Source organism: Microcebus murinus, chromosome X (genome assembly GCF_040939455.1).
Source record: "Microcebus murinus isolate Inina chromosome X, M.murinus_Inina_mat1.0, whole genome shotgun sequence".
NCBI classification, from domain to species: Eukaryota; Metazoa; Chordata; class Mammalia; order Primates; family Cheirogaleidae; genus Microcebus; species Microcebus murinus.
The window spans coordinates 78,213,292-78,237,880 of NC_134136.1; the positions used below are offsets into that span (position 1 = coordinate 78,213,292).

General features: G+C 36.8%; 1 protein-coding gene and 1 pseudogene across 3 annotated transcripts in view; one reads left to right on the forward strand and one right to left on the reverse strand.

The window, feature by feature from the left end:
* The window catches only part of WNK3 (WNK lysine deficient protein kinase 3), a 175,504-nt gene that overhangs the window by 51,418 nt on the left and 99,497 nt on the right, over positions 1 to 24,589 (reverse strand). For all 3 annotated transcript variants that reach the window (XM_075999466.1, XM_075999465.1, XM_012782731.3), the window contains 7 exons: positions 19,417 to 19,478; positions 16,391 to 16,538; positions 12,801 to 12,917; positions 10,537 to 10,692; positions 10,405 to 10,456; positions 8,794 to 8,931; positions 7,200 to 8,137 (listed from right to left, as the gene is read on the reverse strand). In XM_075999466.1, coding sequence (XP_075855581.1) covers positions 7,200 to 8,137; positions 8,794 to 8,931; positions 10,405 to 10,456; positions 10,537 to 10,692; positions 12,801 to 12,917; positions 16,391 to 16,538; positions 19,417 to 19,478 — 1,611 coding nt within the window. The remainder of the gene's footprint in view (positions 1 to 7,199; positions 8,138 to 8,793; positions 8,932 to 10,404; positions 10,457 to 10,536; positions 10,693 to 12,800; positions 12,918 to 16,390; positions 16,539 to 19,416; positions 19,479 to 24,589) is intronic.
* LOC105878750 (splicing factor 3A subunit 3 pseudogene) lies at positions 21,646 to 23,396 on the forward strand (annotated as a pseudogene).

The window sequence follows — 24,589 nt, forward strand, 5'->3', positions numbered from 1 at the left end:
ATGAGGCAAAAGACTTATACACCAAAAACTACAAAACATTGCTAAAAGAAATTAAAGAATACCTAAATAAATGGAAAGTCATCTAGCGTTCATGGATAGGAAGACTTAACCTGTTAAAAGTCCCCAAAGCAATCTATCGAGGGATTCAATGTAATCCCTATCAAAATCCCAGCAACAGACCCGGTGTGGTGGCTCACGCCTGTAATCCTAGCACTCTGGGAGGCCGAGGCAGGCGGACTGCTCGAGGTCAGGAGTTCGAAGCCAGCCTGAGCAAGAGCGAGACCCCGTCTCTACTATAAATAGAAAGAAATTAATTGGCCAACTAATATATATAGAAAAAATCAGCAGAGCATGGTGGTGCATGCCTGTAGTCCCAGCTACTTGGGAGGCTGAGACAGTAGGATTGCTTGAGCCCAGGAGTTTGAGGTTGCTGTGAGCTGGGCTAATGCCACAGCACTCACTCTAGCCTGGGCAACAAAGGAAGACTCTGTGTCAAAAAAAAAAAAAAAAAAGAAAAAAATCCCAGCAACCTTTTTTACAGCAATAGAAAGCTGATACTAAAATTTGTATGGAATCACAGGGGACCCTGAATAGCCAAAAAATATTGAAAAAGAACAAAGTTGGAGGACTCACACTTCCTGATTTCAAAACTTAGTACAAAGCTATAATAATCAAAATGGTGTGCTATTGGTATAAGAATAGATATAGAGCTCAATGAAATAAAATAGAGAGCTCAATGGAGTCCAGAAATAAATCCATACATCTATACTCAATTGATTTTTGACAAGGAGGCCATAACCATTCAATGAGGGAAAAATAGTCTCTTCAACAAATTGTGATAGAACAACCAAATATACAAATGTAAAAGAATGAAGCAGGATTCTTATCTCACATCATATGTAAAAATTAACTCAAAATATATCAAAGACATAAAGGTAAGAGCTAAAAGTATAAAGCTGTTCAAAGAAAACAGAGGTGACTTTGGATTAGGTAATAGTTTCTTAGGTATGACACCAAAAGCATAAGCAAAAAAAGAAAAAGTACATAATTAGACTTACTGAAATTAAAAACTTTTGTACATTAAAGGATACTATCAGGAGTGAAAAAACAATCCCACAGAATGGGAGAAAATATTTATAAATCAAATATTAATAAAGGTCTAGTATCCAGAATATACAAAGAACTCTCACAACTCAACATCACAACCCAATTTAAAAATGAGCAACAAGGTGAGCAGTTCGAAACCAGCCTGAGCAAGAGTGAGACCCCATCTCTACTAAAAAAATAGAAAGAAATTAATTGGCCAACTAAAAATATATGTAGAAAAAATTAGCTGGGCATGGTGGTGCATGCCTGTAGTCCCAGCTATTCAGGAGGCTGAGGGGGAAGGACTGCTTGAGCCCAGGAGTTTGAGGTTGCTGTGAGCTAGGGTGACGCCACGGCACTCTAGCCCAGGCAACAGAGTGAGATTCTGTTTCTAAATAGATAAATAATAAAAAAAAATGGGCAAAGGACCTGAATAGACTTTTCTCCAAGAAGATATACAGATGGCTGATGAGAACATGAAAAGTTTCTCAACATCATTAGCCATTAAAGAAATGCAAAAATCAAGATCATAATGAGATACCACTTCATACCCACTAGGATGGCTATGATCAAAAATTGGAAAATAACAAGTATTGGTGAACATGTGGACAAACTGGAACCCTTACATGGTGCTGGCAGGAATGTAAAATGGTGCACCCACTGTGGAAAACAATCAGGCAGTTCCTCAATAAGTAAAATATAGAATTATCATATGACCCAGGAATTCCACTCCTAGATATATACCCCAAAGAACTGAAAACAGGTGTTCAAAGCAGCACTATACATAACAGCCAAAAGGTAGAAACCACCTAAATGAAGAGATAAACAAAATGTGGCACAGCCATACAATGTAATATGAACCTTGAAACATTATGCTAAGTGAAAGAAGCTAGACACAAAAAACCACATATTGTATGGTTCCATTTATATGAAATATCTAGAATAAGAAAATCCATATTGACAGAAAGTAGATTAGTGATTGCAAGGGACTGGGGGTAGAGGAGAATGAATAGTAACAGCTTAATGGGTATGGAGCTTTTCTTTTTGTGGTGATGAAAAAGTTCTGGAACTAGACAGTAGTGATGGATGCACAACATTGCGAATGTACTTAATATCACTGGATTGAACACTGTAAAACAGTTACAGTATAAATTTTGTTATGTGTATTTTATCACAAAAAAGAGATTAAAAAATATCTAGAAGGAGAAACAAGAGAATAGATGAGAAAAATACCCAAAGAAATAACAATATTCAAAGAAATCACAAGAAAAAAGTAAGTTCCCAGATTTACAAAGAATACCAAATAAGATGAATAAACAATAAAGAGACTATATTAAAAGCATCCAGTAGCTCTTTGAGTAGTTACTATTATCCCCATTTTACAGATGACGAAATTAAGGTTAGGTAAAAGGTTGTAGATAAATTGCCCAATATTACACAGTAAATGGCAAAGCAAGATTTTGAAACTGGTCTGTCAGGTTCAATAGCTGTTTTCTTTCTAACATACTGTGCTTCAATAAGAACTTTTTCATTTTAAAAATACTATATGAACATATTTTTTCTGTAAAAGAGCTAAACCATTAGACTAAAAAAAAAAAATCTCTGTAACAATCCTCCTTCCCAGTCCTTTCTGGAAGATATCCACTAATATTAGTTTATCTTTACAGAACTTTAGTGTGCACTTATATACACATGTATGCATATACATTTATGTATTTTCTTTTAAAAATAAATACCCTCATACTGTTTGAATTATTCAGCATATATTTTTCCTAATGGTTTTTCCTGGAGATATGTCCATGCTAGTATAAAGATGATAATAGCTAACATATTTATAGGTCTACTTCATGTTTTTAAAATACTTCATAGTATCAATGTTCCTCAATTTATATAACCATTTCTATTTATGAATAAAGTTGTTATTCTTCTTCTGTTACAAATAATCAAACAATGTTACAGTGAACATTCTTATATTATACATGCCTCTTTGTTCACAAGTGTAAATGTTCCTCTCAGGTAGAATTTCAGAGAAAGATCACTAGGTCAAAGGAATATACATATTTCAAATTTTCATAGTGCTAAATTGCCCAAGTAACATGTACTGATTTTATTCCTACCAACACAAAATGAAAATTACCGTTTCCTTAACATTGTGTATTGTTAATCTCTTTAACATTTGCTAATCTCTTTAACATTTGGCTGGTAAGCCAAAAATTGTTTTTCACTGTTTAAAATTTTACGTTTCTCTCATAACTAATGAAGCCGAAAATCTTTTCACATGTATTATCAGGCATTTATATTTTTACTTCTATGAAATGTATGTCCAGATGCTTTGGCTATTCTTCCATTGAGTTGTCTGATTTTTTTCTTATTGATTTTTAAGTGTTCTTTATATATTCTAGAATTAATCTTTTGTCAATTTTCTGAGAAAAAAGCTTAAGAGAAAATACATGCAAAAATAGGTTGCTATGAAAAAGAAACCAAGAATAAGAAAGATTTAAAAAATCAAATTCATTATTGCCACATGGAAAATTAACTGGATATGACTAAATATCACAATAGTGATCTGAAATTAGAAAAGAAAAAACTGAAAACATATCTGAGAACATAAGGTAAAAGGAAAACAATATTAAAAATGAGAGAAAACTGTTAAGAAATATGGAGCATACATTTGGGAGGCCATATATCTCCTACAATTTCTTCTTTGTTTTTTTTTTGAGACAGAGTCTAGCTCTGTCACCCAGGCTACAGTACAGTAGTATCATCACAGCTCACTGCAACCTCAAACTCTCGGGCTCACGTCATCCTCCTGCCTCCGCCTCCCAAATAGCTGGGACAACAGGCGTGTGCCAATGCACCTGGCTAATTTTTCTAGTTTTAGTAAAGATGGGAGGCCAGGGTGGGATGGGAATGGGCGGGGCGGGGGGTTGGGGTGTTGCTCTTGCTCAGGCTGATCTCTAACTCCTGAGCTCAAGCCATCCTCTGCTTCAGCCTTCTAGAGTGCTAGGATTTGCAGGCGTAAGCAACCACACCTGGCCTATCTCCTACAATTTCTAAATGGAAAGAAGAAAGACAATGAAAGGGAAGAAAAAAAAAAAACAAAAGTAAAGTTTACCAGAGCTGAAAAAGACACAAATCCTTAAACTCAAAAAGTCCACAAAAGTGATATACAAGATTAATGAAAAAAAGACACACCTAGACCATTCTGATAATCAGAGCTCCAAGAAAGTTTCCTAAAAGCCTCTAGACCCTGACTATCCAATACAGTAGCCACTAACCACATGTGGCTGTCTAAATTTAAATTAATTAAAATAAAAGTAAATTAAAAATTCAGGCCCTTAGTTGCACTAGCCATATTTCAAGTGCTTGATAGTCATATGTGGCTAGTGGTTACTGTATTGGATAGTGCAGACACAGAACATTTCTACATTGTAGGAAGTACTAGTGGACAGCATTGGTCTAGAGTAAAAGCAGGTTACCTACAAATGAATGATAATCAAACTCACAGTACTCTCATCAGCAATATTAGAGACTAAAAAACAATGAAACAATGTTCTCTAAATTCTCAGAGGAAAATATTCTGATCCTACCATTTGTACTTAGTTAATCAAGTGTAAAGTAAAACAAAGATATCTTTGGACATGCAAAAAAAAAAAAAATCAAATTAGTCACCCATGTAAAATATTTGAAAATATTACTCAAAGAAAATATTTCAGGGTAAAAAAGAGGAATCCTAGGTCACCAGACATAGTAGCAGCTAAACATGATATCTATATGTCCAGATGTAGCAGTGGACATGAAACAAATAAAAGAATCCAACTGGGTACAGTGGCTCACACCTATAATCCTGGCACTTTGGGAGGCCAAGGCAGAGGATCATGTGAGGCCAGGGGTTTGAGACCAGCTGAGCAACACAGTGAGACCCTGCCTCTACCACAAAAAAAAAAAAAAAAAAATTAGCCAGGCATGGTCACACATGCCTGTAGTCCGAGCTACTCAGGAGGCTGAGGGGGAAGGATTGCTTGAGCCCAGGAATTCGAGGCTTCAGTGAGCTATGATTACACCATTGCACTCCAGCCTGGGTGACAGAGCAAGATCCTGTCTCTGAAAAAAATAAAGACAAAATAAAAGAATCCATTTGACCTCAACAATTGGGAGTCTCTTTTGAGAAACAAAGTTTAAATGACAGAAAATTACTTTTTTATGATTCTAATCATAATATGTGATCATTGGATAATATATATAATCATAATATAAAACTGCTTATTGATTGTCAATTTTTACAATCAACCTACAGGCATAGACAAGCAATTGTTCAAGAACAGAATGTAAATGTCATAAATTTTGCCAATGTTAATAATGTAATATAAGTAAAAAAAAAAACTGAGAGGTGTATGAAAAAGAAAATTGGAAGGGAAAATATAATAATTTCCTCACCCTTCATAGCAGTTAATCATTAGGTTTTTATTTAAAATTACTAAATCAAGAAATAAATACATATATTATATATAAGCTATTAATGGCAATGACCACAAGAATTAAAATCAGGAACTTAACCCTTTGCACTCAGATGTCGAGTGTGACTCGACACGGTTAGCAAAAATTATAGAGATTAAAATTACTCTTTGAATGTATCAATAATTTGAAATATAAAAAAATCCAAATAAATAAGTTTGTATGAAAAGAAACTCCAGTTTTTTATTCTACTGCTGTGCTTTGTAAAATCTGGGGTATTTAAAAAATTAAATCCCGAGTAGAATAAAGGAATCAAGAAAAAAGCAAGCGAATACAAAGGGTTAAGAGTGTTTGGAGAGTGGGATGGGGTATGGGAGAATGTTACACAATGGTTACTTCTAATTTCTATACTTTTCAATCGCTTTTGTGTTTGTATATTAATTCCATAAAGTTATTAGTATACAAAAAATTTCAATTGTATCTATTCAGTGGAATATTATATATAGTTGTTTAAAAAGCTAAGGTGGAACCATGTGTATTGACATGAACAGATGCCCATAATAAGTAAAAAAAAAAAAATGCAGACTAGCATATATATGTAAAAACATATACCAATATAAATGTATGACATGTATCTATGTCTACATAAAGATATATTACATATAAAGAAATATGTCTATATAAATATATATTAATTAAAACTATATCTGGAAAATAGGTTAACAGCTATGTCTATAGGTTTGGGGATGGAGTAGGTCTTACTTTATGTGCAAGCATATATTACTTATATAATAATAACAATGACAAAGAGATATAGTGGTGAAGATTTACAAAGATGTTCATGATATATTGTAAAATGAAAAAATTAAGTTGCAGATCAATAGGTATACAGCACAATATTGGTTTTGTGAATAAAATGTGATATGTATGTAAATAGATCTGTATATGCTTAAGAAAAATCAAAAGGGATAAGCACCAAATTTTTAATGGTTACCTTTGTGATGTAAAACAGTAGAAAAGGGAAATTAAAGTTCCTACATTATATACTTAAAAAACATGTCATGGGCTGGGCACAGTGGCATGGGCCTGTAATCCCAGCTACTCAGGAGGCTGAGGTGGGAGGATCACTTGAGGCCAGGAGTTCAAGACCAGCCTGGGGCACATAGCGAGATCCCATCTCTTAAAAATGAAAAATTAAAATTAAAAAAAAAAAAACAAGTCATGGGATTAATGGATGATTTTTACTTTCCTTTTCTTTTTCAAATAAATCAAAATCTTCCAAACATGATTAAATTAAGACCATAAAATTTGGGGGGAAGGAAAGTAATAACAGGTATTTCAAGTAGAAATCTAAAAGTAAGTTCTACCCACTGAAACAATCTATGAATCAGTTTCTATTCCATCATTAATACAAATATAGACATTGCTCACAAGTTCCTGGCTAATTCACAACAGGGCTCTCTTACCAAAGATAGTTCTGCCATCTCTTCTGAGAATCTCTGGATACTTGCAGCCTAAATCATGGCCTTCTTAAATACCTGTCACCTCGGAATCTTGTGACATAGACAATTTCAGTTCAAAGGACAGAATTTTATAAGAGAAGCATTTCTTTAAAATCATAAGCAAAGAATAAGGAATTGGTTAGAAAGAATACTTACATGCAAACACAATTCGCTGGGTACAGAAGTTATCACATTCAGGTCCCTTTTGAACACTGACACGTTAGCAGGCTGACTCACAGCCACATTGGACAGAATCTTAGAGCCTGTCTGTTGGAAATTAGGGGATTGTCCAGGGCTATCTTGAATTCCACAGTGACTGATGGCTATGACTTCTGGCACTGGACAGGAGAGTGTATCTTCAGTGGAGGAAAAAAATGGAGAGTCTATGCTTTGAGTATCCTTCTGACTCTCAGGATAGATGCTAGAGATGTTATGCTCCTGATAGAGCAAGTTTCTTAATTTTTCATCCAGAGTTTTAATTCGGTTGTCTGCAAACTCCATTTTTGGAGGTCTTTCCCCATCTGATTCCAAGATAGTAGTGGGTAGAAGACTAGTTGGTTCAAGGCCAGGGGTCTGAGTGGGAATAACTGTCTTAGGAGAAATTGCTTCAGTGTTCAGTGTCATTTCTCCTTCTTGGGAAAAAAACTCTGCATCCATAGTTGGCTGTTGTACTGATAAGGACTGAGGCTTCTGATCAGATACGAATGCAGGAGTAGTAAGAGAGTTATCAGCAATCTGAGTTGATTCGCCAGGATGGGCCATAAGTACATCAGCCTGACTGGCAGCTTGGTGACATGAATACACAGGTATGAATATACCTGCTTGGTTGTCAAGTCCCTCATATTCAATTGGAATGGCACAAACTGAAGTAGCGGAATAATTGGAACTACTAGTAACTGGTGCCATTATCTGCCCATTGTCTTCTACTTGATAAAGTGGCTGCTCAGTTTCTACACTAGCACATTCATAAATCTTACCATCAACTACATCCTTGTGTTCTGATTTGGAGGTGAAAAGTGCACGCTGGCATGGATTGTTTTCTATAGTGAGCAGTACGTCCTGTGATATTTCCTTATTACTTATGTTTCTTGGACCTGGAACAATAACAAAGAATGGCTAAGCATGCATTGATGGGTACAAACCATGGACTAGTACCCAAACTCAAAAGAGACAGGAGGAGCAAGGGACAAATGAGAACCTGTATGAAAGTACTCTTGGCTGACAGGGTACCGTGGCTCATGCCTGTAATCTCAGTACTTTGGGAGCCTGATGAGGAAGGATTGCTTGAGGCCAGGAGTTTGAGAGCAGCCTGGGCAACATAGGAAGACCCCATCTCTACAAAAAATTTAAAAATTAGCTGGGCGTGGTGGTGTATGCCTGTAGTGCCAGCTACTTGGGAGGCTAAAGCAAGAGGATCACTTGAGCCCAGGCTGCAAGTGAGCTATGATCATGCTGCCACATTCCAGCCTGGGAGACAGAGACCCTTTCTGTTTAAAAAAAAAAAAGGAAAGGAAAAAAGAAAGTACTCTTGTAAATGAGACTCAAAGTGAACAGAATTCAAATCAACCTGTCAAGGAAAAAAAAAAATCCCCATAAATATTAAATAAACACTAATATTAATGTCTTCAAAAATGCTCATGAATATTTTCATAAGCATAAAATACCCATAGAAACCAGCTAAAGATATCGTATATGTTTTGCAACCCTATCCTTTGAGTCTGGACAAACCTGGCAGAGAATAAAAGCTTACTAGGAAGTGGATGTAGCCCAGGAACCGTAGACATAGAATGCTGAAGAGAAGGAGGAGACTGAACGTCACGGTTTCTTATTGTTTGATTGATACAAAATCGCCACCGACCAACTGGGGATGACTGAGGAGCAGATTCATCTGCGGAAAGAATTAGCAAAAATTGAATATGTTCAGCAATTGTCAATTTGTTTATCTTATTGACTAAGGAAGCCAGGTTGAAAAAACAATTTGTCTTGTATCTTCATTTTCAACAGTACTAGGATATATGTAATTTATGAAACCAGATCTCCCAATCCTGACAAAAAGTCTAAAGAATTAAGCATATAATATCTTTAGAGAAGGATTTTAGATTTTACTGAAACAAACATTGTTATCAATAGCAATTAGAAGCAAGGTTCTCTTTGAAAAAATGGAAAGCACTTTTCCCATTAAAATCTACCTACAGAACCACTTCTGTTCTGTATCCTGATTATGGTGGTGCTTACATAAATCTATACATTAAAATTTACAGAACTGTACACCATAAGAAAAAAAGTCAATTTTACTATATAACAATTTTTTAAAGCAAGTAAAATAACCCCTACATCTTAACTCCTACCTTGTAAACTTAAATAAGTAATTCTTCTTTTAAACTTTCTCCTACTTTGTCAGTCAGAAACCTGCTCAGATCTCAGCTAACCAGAAAAATAAGATATAGGAGGACTCTGCCATCCTAATGCAGTCAAACTAAATTTCAAGATAATGTTATCTGGTTCTATTACTCCTACACCACCTTTTGCTTCTTCAAGTTGTTATAATTCTTTCAGAGGTCCTCATCTGTCTACAGCTCTTCTCCCTCTCCCAGACACTCTTTTAATATATCCATGACCAGAGCTGAGAAGAATGGAAAGATAAAGTCATCAGAAAAGAAAATGGAAGACCCTAGTTTTATTCTCTGGAAGTTTATCCAGTATCTGATTTACAAAAAGTTATTAGTGACCAAAGCATGTAGAAGCATATCACTGGGGGAATGAAGACATGAATGACTTTTAAACCATGAGGCTAACTTAGAACCTAATGATTTTCGTTAAAAAAGTTTCTGTCCACCTCAAATCTGAAAAAAAAAAACTTACCAATAAAGATTCAAACAGTTATGCTGTTAAAGGTCATCAGTATGTGACTGCTTTTCTGGTAACATACCATGTAACAGCTCAGAAATAAATTAATCAGATAAAGAATCAACACTTGGAGGAAATTTGGAGGATGGATTTTTACTTCTGAGCTATTACATTAGGGGTCCTCAAACTTTTTAAACAAGGGGCCAGTTCACTGTCCCTCAGACCATTGGAGGGATGGACTATACTTTAAAAAAAACTATGAACAAATTCCTATGCACACTGCACGTATCTTAATTTGAAGTACAAAAACAAACGGGCAAAAACACCCACATGTGGCCCACGGGCCATAGTTTGAGGCCCGTATTATATGCTTTCAAAGTGTGGGAAAACCTACATTAACAACTTATCAAATCACTTTATTGATCAACATCTTTCCCAACGAAGGTGGGTAAATTAAAGTTTCCAAATGTCTTGCTTCAAAAGCCCAATGGTAAATTTTATTAAATATACTTACTGCTGGTTTGAGTGGATGCAGAATTTATCTGTACTTGTTCAGATGATCCTGTCTGAATTAAAAATGAATAGATAAATAAAGAAGTTCCTGATACATATCCAAAAAGACCTATTTGTAAACAATTGCTCTTACTTGGCTACTGTTGGATTCCATAATAATAGAGTCAACTCCAGTGGCTTTTTCTACAGCAGAGTGGACATGGAGGATCTCCTGGGCTTGACCTACAATAGTCCTCAATTCTCCTACAAATTTTTCTTTCTCACTTTCCAGTACAAAGTTATCTTCAACCTGCCCAAAAGTAAAAGTAAGCCTATTCACGAGAATGAATTTAGTTTCTTCAAAATTATAATATTGTATCAATGGTGACTACCATAAGGAAAAAAATGTATATTGAATATTCAAATCTAAGTGCCAAAACAGAATTAACAAAGATCATCAATAAAATGCCACATAATACATTACATTATTCTATTTTGAGACCACAGACATTTGTCATATTAGCACTACCTACCAGAGAAGAAGCTAGCATTTAAAAAAATATTCAGCATTCTATAAATTGGTTGTTATTTGAAGACTATAACTAACTGAGGCGATGTTTAAAACTAAGATATCCAAACCCTAAAAACTTTTAAATCACAAATCACAAAACAAAATATCTCCAAATATAATAAAAAATGGCCCAACAGACCTTTAATTAGGTTAAACATTCATGAAGAATATTAAAGAAGAGGCAGTTCAGAAAAGAACTATGTTAAACAAAAGGGAGAACTGACAAAATGATTTACTTTTAAAATGTTTAGTTCTGCTTGGCTAGGAATGCATATACAAAGAAAGTTGGTGGAAACAAAAGCATTATGGACTCTTACTTCTACCCTAGTCCCATTCCCATCAGAAAAAGAGGGAAAAAAATACTAACTTAAGTCTTACAAGTCATAGAAAATATTAAAAACTAAATGAAATGATGAATATAACTTGAATACCTACATATAAGATGTTAGATCAGTGACTAACAGATTATAATTACCTGGGTAACTTTACAAACTATTGATGCTTAACCCTCACCTCCGAAGATTCTGATTTAATAAGGAGCCCAGGGAATAGAATTGTTTTTAAAAAGCTCAGGTGTTCACCAGAGATTCAGGAGGTGTGGGGGTAGACCCACATCTGAGGGATGTGGCTAACAGTGTGGAGGGGAAGGGCATACCTCTAACCTTTGCTAGGTAAAGGCAAAGTTAAAAAATCTAACCAAAATGTTATAAAAAGAAAAACAACAAAAAACATTTATCGGGTGTTGGGCAGGTGGGGGGCGAGGGGATGGGTTTATATATATACACACTATAAGTGCAATGTCGGGGGATGGACACACTTGAAGCTCTGACTCAAAGGGGGAGGGAAGGCAATAGCAATGTATGTAAGTAACCTTAACATTTGTACCCTCATATTATGCTGAAAAGAAAGAAAGAAAGAAAGAAAGAAAGAAAGAAAGAAAGAAAGAAAGAAAGAAAGAAAGAAAGAAAGAAAGAAAGAAAGAAAGAAAGAAAGAAAGAAAGAAAGAAAGAAAAAGAAAGAAAGAAAGAAAGAAAGAAAGAAAGAAAGAAAGAAAGAAAGAAAGAAAGAAAGAAAGAAAGAAAGAAAGAAAGAAAGAAAGAAAGAAAGAAAGAAAGAAAGAAAGAAAGAAAGAAAGAAAGAAAGAAAGAAAGAAAGAAAGAAAGAAAGAAAGAAAGAAAGAAAGAAAGAAAGAAAGAAAGAAAGAAAGAAAGAAAGAAAGAAAGAAAGAAAGAAAGAAAGAAAGAAAGAAAAAGAAAGAAAGAAAGAAAGAAAGAAAGAAAGAAAGAAAGAAAGAAAGAAAGAAAGAAAGAAAGAAAGAAAGAAAGAAAGAAAGAAAGAAAGAAAGAAAGAAAGAAAGAAAGAAAGAAAGAAAGAAAGAAAGAAAGAAAGAAAGAAAGAAAGAAAGAAAGAAAGAAAGAAAAGAAAGAAAGAAAGAAAGAAAGAAAGAAAGAAAGAAAGAAAGAAAGAAAAGAAAGAAAGAAAGAAAGAAAGAAAGAAAGAAAGAAAGAAAGCAAAGCAAGCAAGCAAGCAAGAAGCAAGAGCAAGCAAGCAAGCAAGCAAGCAAGCAAGCTCGCTCATCAGGTCATTTTAACATGCTGCCAGAGGTAAGAACCATTGATCTAGATCATCTCTTAATGAAACCCCCTCATAGTTCCAGATAAATATACTTATGCTGAAGGAGATGAAGCGACTTACCCTTGATTATAACTGATTTAGCTCTGTACAAATTTTAAAAACTAACTGTACACTTTAAAAAAAGGATGCCTCCAAATAAATGGAGAAGGAATTAGAGGGGAAAAGAGACACAGAATATTGAAGGGAAAATAATTTGGTTTTACTATACTTACCATATAGTCTGCAATATCCTCTGGTGCATCACCATCAACATCAAACTTGAAGGTGACCATCTTGTTGTTGTGTGTCTCCAGCTGACACTCCACCATGTTGTCTCCAGAGGTTGATACCTGAGTACAAACATTTCACCAGTTTAAGAGTCATTATCTCCTCTTTGCAATTGTACAGGAAACATCTAGATTAGTTCACATACAATATATACTATATATATGGAAAATGGTTTAAATAATACAGAATCTAAAAAGATTCTGTTTTCCTTTGTTGAAATACCACCTAAACAGTCATTTGATGACAAATCTAACAGATTCACATTATGCAGTAAAAAATAAGCTAAAAATACGATCCTGTGGGAAAGAAAATGGAACATAACTTTTATAAAAAAGCAAAAAAAGTTACAGTGGTCACTATAGCTATCTGCAATGCAAAGATCTAAATCCAGTCATTTACTTCCAAAATTTTCTTAATCCTACAAATTGACTCTAAGCAAAAAAGAGGCACTGCTAATGGAAATGTAAGCTGGCCCAACCTTTCCACACAGAAACCTAGCAACATGCATCTAGAAACTTTAAAAACCTTCATATTCTTTGACATACTAATTCTACTCCTATGGATCTATCATAAGGAAACAATCAGAGATATATAAAGATTTGTATTCAAGGATGTTTACTGCAGATAAAGACAGACAGACAAGAGAGAGAGGAAAATAGCAAGTTAGGAAAAAGATAGGCTAAGAGAAAGACAGACAGAAAAAAGAGCCTAAATGAAGACCAACACAGGCAATGATAAAATTATATCTTTGTAGAAGGGGCTAGCTAACGCAGTCATTTAAAATAGTTATTGAAAAATTACTTAATGATACAGGAAATATACATGTTATATCAAGTTTTCTTAAAGGCAGGTTTAAATTGTATACAGCTTTAAGCATCCATCTGAAAACATATATCATATTGGTTAGAGATATGGGCTTTACAGTCAGACTGGGTTCAGATCTGACTCTATCACTTGCTAGTTGAGTGACCTTGGGCAAATTATTTTATTTCTCTGGTCTTCAGTATCTTATTTGTTTGTGTTTTTTTGGTTGTTTGTAGAGACAGGGTTGCATATCTCACTATGCTGCACAGGATGGTCTAGAACTCCTGGCCTCAAGTACCTGGGCCTCCCCAAATGCTGGGATTACAAGTGTGAGCCACCGTGCCCAGCCAGTATCCTCATTTGTAAAGACGAGTATATATTACCACCTATCATGCAGGGTTATTGAAGAATTAAATGATAAAACAAATGGATAATATTTAGGGTACCTACCACAAAAAAATTCAATAGATTTTTTTCTGACCAGGCACAGTGGCTCATGCCTATAATCCTAGCACTCTAGGACACTGAGGCGGGAGGATCACTTGAGGCCAGGAGTTCTAGACCAGCATGAGCAACAGTGAGACCCCGTCTCTGCTAAAAACAGAAGAAATTAGCAGGGCATGGTGGTGCAGGCCTGTAGTCCCAGCTACTCAGGAGGCTGAAGCAGGAGGATCATTTGAACCCAGGAGTTTGAAGTTGCAGTGAGCTGTGATGACACCACTGCACTCTAGCTGGGGAAACAGAGTGAGACTCTGTCTCAAAAAAAAATTGTTTTTCGGCCGGGCGCGGTGGCTCACGCCTGTAATCCTAGCTCTCTGGGAGGCCGAGGCGGGCGGATTGCTCGAGGTCAGGAGTTCAAAACCAGCCTGAGCAAGAGCGAGACCCCGTCTCTACTATAAATAGAAAGAAATTAATTGGCCAACTAATATATATATATAGAAAAAATTAGCCGGGCATGGTGGCATATGCCTGTAGTCCCAGCTACTCGGGAGGCTGAGATAGAAGGATTGCTTGAGCCCAGGAGTTTGAGGTTGCTGTGAGCTAGGCTGACGCCATGGCACTCACTCTAGCCTGGGCAACAAAGTGAGACTCTGTCTCAAAAAAAAAAAAATTGCTTTTCAATAGATTTTTGCTACTATTACTATACTATTACGATCTAATAATGTAAAATACTACATATACATACAGAAAAAAAGAGAGAGAAACAAACTAGAACATTAACATGAGCTATCTCTGAGTGGGTGGCTTACAAATGAATTTTATTTTCTTCCTTATATTTCTCAAGTTTAACATATAATGCTGTTATGAGAAAATTTTTTTTATTTCAGCATATTATGGGGCTAAAAATCTTAAGGTTACGTATATTGCCCATTTCCCCCTCCCCACTCAAGTCAGAGCTTCAAGCGTGACCATCCCCCAGACAGTGCATATCTCATTCATTATGTATGTATATACCCATCCCCTCCTCCCCTCTCCCATCTGCCCTACACCCGATAAATGTTATTCCTATATGTCCACTTAGGTGTTGATCTGTTAATACCAATTTGCTGGTGAGTACATGTGGTGCTTGTTTTTCCATTCTTGAGATACTTCACTTAGTAGAATGGGTTCCAGCTTAATCCAGGAAAATACAAGAGGTGCTATATCACCATTATTTCTTAAAGCTGAGTAGTACTCCATGGTATACATATAACACATTTTATTAATCCACTCGTGAATTGATGGGCACTTGGGTTGTTTCCACAGCTTTGCAATTGTGAATTGTGCTGCTATAAACATTCAAGTGCAGGTGTCTTTTTTATAGAGTGTCATATGATCTTTTGGGTAGATCCCCAGTAGTGGGATTGCTGGATCAAATGGTAGATCTACTTGTATCACTTTGAGGTATCTCCATATTGCTTTCCACAGAGGCTGAACCAGTTTGCAGTCCCATCAGCAATGTAGGAGTGTTCCTCTCTCTCTGCATCCATGCCAACATTTATTGTTGGGGACTTTTTGATAAAGGCCATTCTCACTGGAGTTAAGTGATATCTCATTGTGGTTTTGATTTGCATTTCCCTGATGATTAGAAATGTTGAGCATTTTTTCATGTTTGTTGGCCATTATTCTGTCTTCATTTGAAAAATTTCTGTTCATGTCCTTAACTTTTTGACAGAGTTGTTTGATTTTTCCTTGCTGATTTTCCTGAGTTCTAAACAGACGCTAGTTATCAGCCCTTTATCAGATGTGTAGCTTAAGAAAATTTTCTCCCATTCTGTGGGTTGTCTGTTTGCTCTCTTGACAGTTTCTTTGGCTATGCAGAAACTTTTTAATTTGATCAGGTCCCATTTATTTATTTTTGTTGATGCTGTGATTGTCTTTGGGGTCTTCTTCATAAATTCTTTGCCTACGCCAATGTCTAGAAGAGTATTTCCAACATTTTCCTCTAGAATTCTAATAGTTTCACACCTAAGGTTCAAGTCTGTTACCCAGCGTGAGTTGATTTTTGTGAGAGGTGAAAGGTGTGGGTCCTGTTTCAGTCTTCTACATGTGGCTATCCAGTTTTCCCAGCACCATTTATTGAATAAGGATTCTTTTCCCCAGTGTATGTTTTATGACAAATTTTTTAATGGAGGTAAAGTTAGTTTACAGGATTTCCCATTATTCTACATTCACTTCTGTAGCAATGCCGCTCCCTGACCCTCTAGACCTCTGGACATACTCTTAATCAAAACTATATTTACACACTGACCTGAAGGACAGTAAGCTGAAATTTAGTCCCTTTCTCTGGTCGGAGACAGGAAGCTCTTCTCTGTTTGATCCGATCCTGTTTACCATTTCCACTTTGGTTATCAGGATTATTGGTGTTTTCCTTCACAGCTGCCACATCTTGATTCAAGCTAGTAATTTAAAAAAGAAATCAATTCATTCCAATCCTGATGGTAAAATTCTAAGGAAAACTCCCAATTATACAATCATAATGAGTTTAAGGAAAATCAATAAATACTACAATATCTTTTTAAAAGTTAAGATTGCACAACTCTGTGAATATACTAAAAGCCATTGAATTATACACTTTAAATGTATTATGAATTATATGGTATGTTAATTATATTTCAATAAAGCTATTTTTTAAAGTTACGAAAAACTGAGATTTACACTGTATTTATTTGGCAAACATCTTCTCACAGTGATGAGAATGAAAAAAAAATTGACAGACCTCTGTGGAATCTTTAAAAAATATTATTAATTTCATTTTTAATTTAGAGATGGGATCTCACTACATTGCCCAGACTGGAGTACGATGGCTATTTATAAACACAATTATAGCACATTGTAGCCTCAAACTGGTCTCAAGTGATGCCCCCACCTAAGCCTCCCAAGCAGCTGGGATTATAGGCATGTACCTCTGCAACTGGCTCTGTGGAATCTTTTAATAGGGGATGTTCTCAATAAATTTTACCTTGTTTGTTTGGGGATTAGTTTGTTAATATGTTCAAATAAAACTTCTAAAACCAAAACAAATTCTCACTCAAAATATACCTATTTATGTAATGAACTCGACAGTGGATAGACAGACCAGGTATGGGAGACAAGTATGGTGCAGGTGGCAGAACAAGAAAATGAAAATGAATGATGTAAAAATGTTTCAACATGATTAACTCTAATTAGTTATATTTTACAGGTTTGAATAAATATAACTATGAAATGGCAGGCTACCCTTTAATTTAACTGTGTCAAAGGCATTTTTCAGCTTTTTCTTTAATAAACTTGAAGATATTTCAATAAATACAAAAATTTCAATAAACACATTTGCAATTTAAATGATAATATTGGTAAGCACTAGACATCATCATTGTCAAACAGATATCTTTTAAAGTAATTTTTAGGAAAGTCCTTTCTCATAAAAACTATTCGTGAAGCATCTGTATAGAGATGTACGAGAAGAGATAAAAATAACTCCGAAATTGTTTTCTGTGTACATATGAAAAATAATTTGCATAATGAGTGGTGGAAGAAGATACATTCATACTGCTCTTAGAGATTTTAAATCTACAGAGAAATGGCAGTAATAATCTTACCAGAGGATAAAAAGGACATAATTTTAGCCTATAGGGCTATATCATTCACATTCCAAAATTACTTAAAACACTAGTTTAGGGTTTGGGACAAGATGACAGAATCTCAACTCTCCCTGCTCCTCCCCGCTAAATACAGCTAAAGATTCTAGAAATAATACAGTAGACAACCACAGGAGGGTACTAAAGAGTAAACAGATGAAAGCAGACTTCCGGTTGGTCCGAGTGCAGTGGTGTTTACAACTAATTGATCACAACCAGTTACAGATTCCTTTGTTCCTTCTCCACTCCCACTGCTCCACTTGACCAGCCTTAAAAAAAAAAAAGAAAGCAGACTTCCTATCTTAACGATTACCCACCTGCTGACAAAAGGCAATCCAGGCTCAGTGTCTCCTGATTCCTAGTCCAGAGGCAAAAGGCAACACAAGCCCAGAATCTCCCGACCCTGAACCCAGGAGCAGAAGAGGACCTGAGTAGGCCCTTGCCTTCCCCATGGCACTGGTGGGAACCCCACCAGTAAGTAGAGTGTGGCCTGGAAAGTGGGTCTGGGGAAGCAGGTCTAGGGAAGCACTCTCCATCACTTGGCCCAGCTTTGGGAGCCAGTGGTGCCATACCAGGCAAACAAAGACCAGAATAGCATTACAAGGACTTTGAAAACTAAATTTTTATTAGAATCACAGCTCACAAAAGTAGGCCAGGACCTATGCACCTAAACGGTCTGACTGCCTTTTAAAATAGAAGATTTAAATAGGATCTAAAGTTATCTAACATAATGTCCAAACTGTCCAGGAGACAAATGCAAATAAAATCCCTTGTCATACCAAAAGCCAAAAAAAACTACAACTTGAACGCAGAAAAATAATCAACACATGCCAACACCAAGATGAATCAGATGTTGGAATTATGTAACAAGAATTTTAAAGGAGCCATCATCAAAATGCTTCAATGAGCAGTTACAAATAATCTTGAAGCAAATGAAAAATCTAAAATCTTATAAAAGAAATAAAAGATATGAAAAAGAACCAAATGGAAATTATAGAACTAAACATATGATCACAGAAATTAAAAACTCAGGCTGGGCATGGAGGCTCATGCCTGTAATCCTAGCACTCTGGGAGGCCAAGGTGGGAGGATTGCTTGAGCTCAGGAGTTCGAGACCAGCCTGAGCAAGAGCGAGACCCCATCTCTACAAAAAATAGAAAGAAATTAATTGGCCAACTAAAAATATATAGAAAAAATTAGCTGGGCATGGTGGCGCACGCCTGTAGTCCCAGCTACTCGGGAGGCTGAGGCAGGATTGTTTGAGCCCAGGAGTTTGAGGTTGCTGTGAGCTAGGCTGACACCACAGCACTCTAGCCCGGGCAACAGAGTAGTTTACAACTACTAAATAATTATAATTATATATCTGGTTGTAATTTATTTCCTTAGATTAGCTGGAATTTTACTCTAAATTATATTAATTTTTAACTTTTTAAAAAAATTAATCCTTATCAGCATTTCTTAAAACAGAATAGTATAAAGAGAACAAGAAAATGGCCAATTAATCTCATAATCCATATGATCCCTATTGACATAAAAAGTAAAAATAAAATCTACCATGTTTATTAAACATCCACTCAGGATACAATAAGCACCTAATGAAGGCACACATTTCAGCATACCCTCATTGTTTTTATGGTATTAATTTCAAGACACTTACCTTCGAACTAATTCTGGTTTTGGAAGAGCTGCTTGTTCAACTCCAGCTGGTTGGGATACAGGCTGTAAATGGTACGGATATAAAATTTAAAATAATAATGGCAAAATTCAAGCTAAAGATACAATTTGCTGCTGTTTCAGAAAACATGATTGTTACATTTCACATTTTGGTTGCCTTGCAAATCAGGTAGAATGTCTATCTTACTGAATGTTTACATCAATCCTATTATTGATATATTACCAAAGATATATATTACCAATCCTATTATTGATATATTACCAAAGATATTACTGCTACCAAAATGTAGCAGTACCTCAAGTACATTTTATTCAGCAAAAAATTGAAACTGTTTTGTGTACTTTTGTTTGTGTTATTTTTCAATGGAGTATACTACTATTAAGCTTCCAGTCTTGCTTGTAAAACTACTACTTAAGACTTATTGCCATTCTACAAGAAGGTAAATCAATTACTCAAGTCTTAACTAATCATGTGATGTGTAGTCTCATGTCTTTTCACTAGACCACTTCCAACTATTCCTTTGAGGTGTTACTATTCAGCAGCTGCAACACTGGCTTCTAGAGAAAAGTTTAAGCCCTTAAGAGGGCAAATACCAACTCTTTTGGAAAATGATTTTACATTTAATTAATCCATCCTCTATACAATGCCACTAGTGATAGCAGAGTGACCTTAGAATGATCTTTTCCCTACCCAGTTTAAACTCTCTATGATAGCTCCTCATTTTCTGTAAGGCTAAATTTCTTCAAAAGGCAAATAAAGTTTTCAATGAACTGGTCCCTGCCTGATTCTGTAGCCTCATCTGTCTTCTTGAAGTGACTAAGCTGTAGCTCTTTTGTCTGACTTGGGCTCTTCCATATGCTGTGACTCAACTTATATTCCTCCATCTCCCTGTACTGTTTGCACATCTTCTCGGTCCTATTCATTTAGCAAATATCTGAAACTGTTCCATATTAAAGAAAAGAAAAGAGATAGGACAACTAAAGGCAATGCATGATCTTCAACTAGATCCCAGATCAAGATGGGAAAACTGCCTTAAAGGATCTCCTATATATAAGAGGCCTCTGTTATGGTAGGTTCCAGAAACAGACCAGCAAAATGGCTTTGGGGACTGTTTTGTTTTTTGGGGTTTTTCTGGTTTTTTTTTTTTTTTGAGACAGAGCCTCACTTTGTTGCCCGGGCTAGAGTGCCGTGGAGTCAGCCTAGCTCACAGCAACCTCAAACTTCTGGGCTTGAGCAATCCTGCCTCAGCCTTCGGAGTAGCTGGGACTACAGGCATGCGCCACCATGCTTGGCTAATTTTTTCTGTATATTTTTAGTTGGTCGATTAATTTCTTTCTATTTTTAGTGGAGACAGGGTCTCCCTCTTGCTCAGGTTGATTTCCAACTCCTGACCTTGAGCGATCGGCCCTCCTCGGCCTCCCAGAGTGCTAGGATTACAGGCGTGAGCCACCGTGCCTGGCCCAGAACATTTATTAATACATGGTTTCAAAATATTTCCCTACAGATTACTTTTTAATTCCAAAGGCAAAAAATAAATAAAAACAGGTAGCTTTATAGTGAAAGAATGTGGCAGGCCCTATCTTAACCAAGTAGTCAAATTTAATGTCCCAAATATTGCAACAAACCAACATTACATGCCTTTTACTATGATGCACAAAGAATACAACATCATTTACATGGTATTCGTGACAAAAATGCATAACCTGAATCTATAGAAAACTTCAAATTCAAATTGAAAGACATTCTAAAAAATAATTGGTCTTTGTTATTCAAAAATATCAATGTTATAAAAGATGAAGAAAGGCTCAGTAAATATTCCAGATTAAAAGAAACAAAACAGGCCGGGTGGGGTGGCTCACGTCTATAATCCTAGCACTCTGGGAGGCCAAGGCAGGTGGATCTTTTGAGCTCAGGAGTTAGAGACCAGCCTTAGCAAGATCGAGACCCCATCTCTACTAAAAATAGAAAGAAATTAATTGGCCAACTAAAAATATATAGAAAAAATAAGTGGGGTATGGTGGCACATGCCAGTAGTCCCAGTTACTCGGGAGCTAAGGCAGAAGGATTGCTTGAGCCCAGGAGTTTAAGGTTGTTGGGAGCTAGGCTGATGCCAGGGCACTGTAGCCCAGGCAGAGTGAGACTCTGACACCAGGGCACTCTAGCCTGGGAAACAGAGTGAGACTCTGTCTCAAAAATTTAAAATAGGGTGGTCTGGGTTGGGGTGCTGCGGCGAAGAGAAAATGGAGACAATTTTGGAGCAGCAGCGGCGCTATCATGAGGAGAAGGAACGGCTTATGGACGTCATGGCCAAAGAGATGCTCACAAAGAAGTCCACGCTCCGGGACCAGATCAATTCTGACCACTGCACTCGAGCCATGCAAGATAGGTATATGGAGGTCAGTGGGAACCTGAGGGATTTGTATGACGATAAGGATGGGTTACGAAAGGAGGAGCTTAATGCTATTTCTGGACCCAATGAGTTTGCTGAATTCTATAATAGACTCAAGCAAATAAAGGAATTCCACAGGAAGCACCCAAATGAGATCTGTGTGCCAATGTCAGTGGAATTTGAGGAGCTCCTGAAGGCTCGAGAGAATCCAAGTGAAGAGGCGCAAAACTTGGTGGAGTTCACGGATGAAGAGGGATATGGTCGTTACCTTGATCTCCATGACTGTTACCTCAAGTACATTAACCTGAAGGCATCTGAGAAGCTAGATTATATCACATACCTGTCCATCTTCGATCAGTTATTTGACATTCCTAAAGAAAGGAAGAATGCAGAGTATAAAAGATACCTAGAGATGCTGCTTGAGTACCTTCAGGATTACACAGATAGAGTGAAGCCCCTCCAAGATCAGAATGAACTTTTTGGGAAGATTCAGACTGAGTTTGAGAAGAAGTGGGACAATGATACCTTCCCTGGATGGCCGAAAGAGACAAGCAGTGCCCTGACTCATGCTGGAGCCCATCTTGACCTCTCTGCATTCTCCTCCTGGGAGGAGTTGGCCTCCCTGGGTCTGGACAGATTGAAATCTGCACTCTTAGCTTTAGGCCTGAAATGTGGCGGGACTCTAGAAGAGCGAGCCCAGAGACTATTCAGCACCAAAGGAAAGTCCCTGGAGTCACTTGACACTTCTCTGTTCGCCAAAAATCCCAAATCAAAGGGCACCAAGCGAGACACCGAGACGAACAAAGACATTGCTTTTCTAGAAGCCCAGATCTATGAATATGTAGAGATTCTTGGGGAACAGCGACATCTTACACATGAAAATGTACAACGCAAGCAAGCAAGGACAGGAGAAGAGCGAGAAGAGGAGGAGGAAGAGCAGATCAGTGAGAGTGAAAGTGAAGATGAAGAGAATGAGATCATTTACAACCCCAAAAACCTGCCCCTTGGCTGGGATGGCAAACCCATTCCCTACTGGCTGTATAAGCTTCATGGCCTAAACATCAACTACAACTGTGAAATCTGTGGAAACTACACCTACCGAGGACCCAAGGCCTTCCAACGGCACTTTGCTGAATGGCGTCATGCTCACGGCATGAGATGTTTGGGCATCCCAAACACTGCCCACTTTGCTAATGTGACACAGATTGAAGATGCTGTCTCCTTGTGGGCCAAGCTGAAACTGCAGAAGGCTTCAGAGGGATGGCAGCCCGACACTGAGGAAGAATATGAAGACTCCAGTGGGAATGTTGTGAATAAGAAGACGTATGAGGATCTGAAAAGACAAGGACTGCTCTAGTGTTCAGGGATGTAGCTCATCTTTTGGGCTTGGCCAGGCTCCCCTGAGATCTGCATTTTCTATTTCCTTCAACCAAATGCTCAGAGACCCTTTACTATGTAGTCTTATGGTCTAGCAGCATGCATCTTGTAGAAACAAGGCATGCTGACAAAAAGCAGGGTTGAGATGTGTTTTATCTTTGTTTTATATTAAAAAAGATTCTGCCGGAAAATAAAAAAAAAAATTTAAAATAATTTAAAAAATAGAAATAAATTAGCCAGACAACTAAAAATATATAGAAAAAATTAGCCAGGCCTGATAGCACATGCCTGTAGTCCCAGCTACTCGGGAAGCTGAGGCAGGAGGATTGCTTGAGCCCAGGAGTTTGAGGTTGCTGTGAGCTAGTCTGACACCACAGCACTCTAGACCAGGTAACAGAGTGAGACTCTGTCTCAAAAAATAAATAATAAACAAATAAGTAAAAGAAACAAAAGAGACTGGACAACTAAAGGCAGTGCAAGACCTTCAATTAGGTCCTGGAATGAAGGGGTTGGAAGGAAATTGTCATAAAGGACATTATGTGAATAACTGGTAAAAGTTTAATGGGTAGAACAGATTAGATAATAGTATTATACATCCACATTAAATCCTCTGAATTTGGTCACTATATTGTTCTTATTTAGGATAATGGCCTTCTTCTTCTTCTTTTTTTTTTTTTTTAGACAGAGTCTTGCTCTCTTGCCTGAGCTAGAGTTCCATGGTGTCAGCCTAGTTCACAGCAACCTCAGACTCCTGGGCTCAAATGATCCTCTTGCCTCAGCCTACCAAGTAGATGGGACTACGGGTGTGCAATACCATGCCCAGCTAATTTTTTCTATTTTAGTAGAGATGGGGTCTTGCTCTTGCTCAGGCTGGTCTGAACCTCCTTACCTGAAGCAAACCTCCCACCTTGGCCTCCCAGAGTGCTAGGATTATAGGTGTGACCCACTATACCGAGCCATTCTTATTCTTATGCTGAAATATTTAGGAATAAAAGGGCACTGTGTCTGAACCTAGTCCTCCCATGCTCAGGGGGAAAATCATGTGTGTGGAATGGATGAATAGACAGATAGATGATGGAGAGACTCATCATCTAGTAATGCCTTTTATCATATCCTTGTTTACCATATATGTTTAATGTCTGACTTCAAGGACTCCATCTGATCCATTTTGTAGTCTCAATGCCTCTTAGCATAGTGCCTGGCATATATTATTAGACTTCCAATAAATGTATGATAGTAGAAAGGAATAAGAAAGGAAAGGGTGACGTAGGAACAAAAAGCTGTGCCATAAAAATGTTCATGATCTGAAGTCACCAATTATGGGTATCAATCCTAAGAAAATAATACAAAGTAAGGGAAAATCACATAGTATAAAGCTTGTAGTAAATG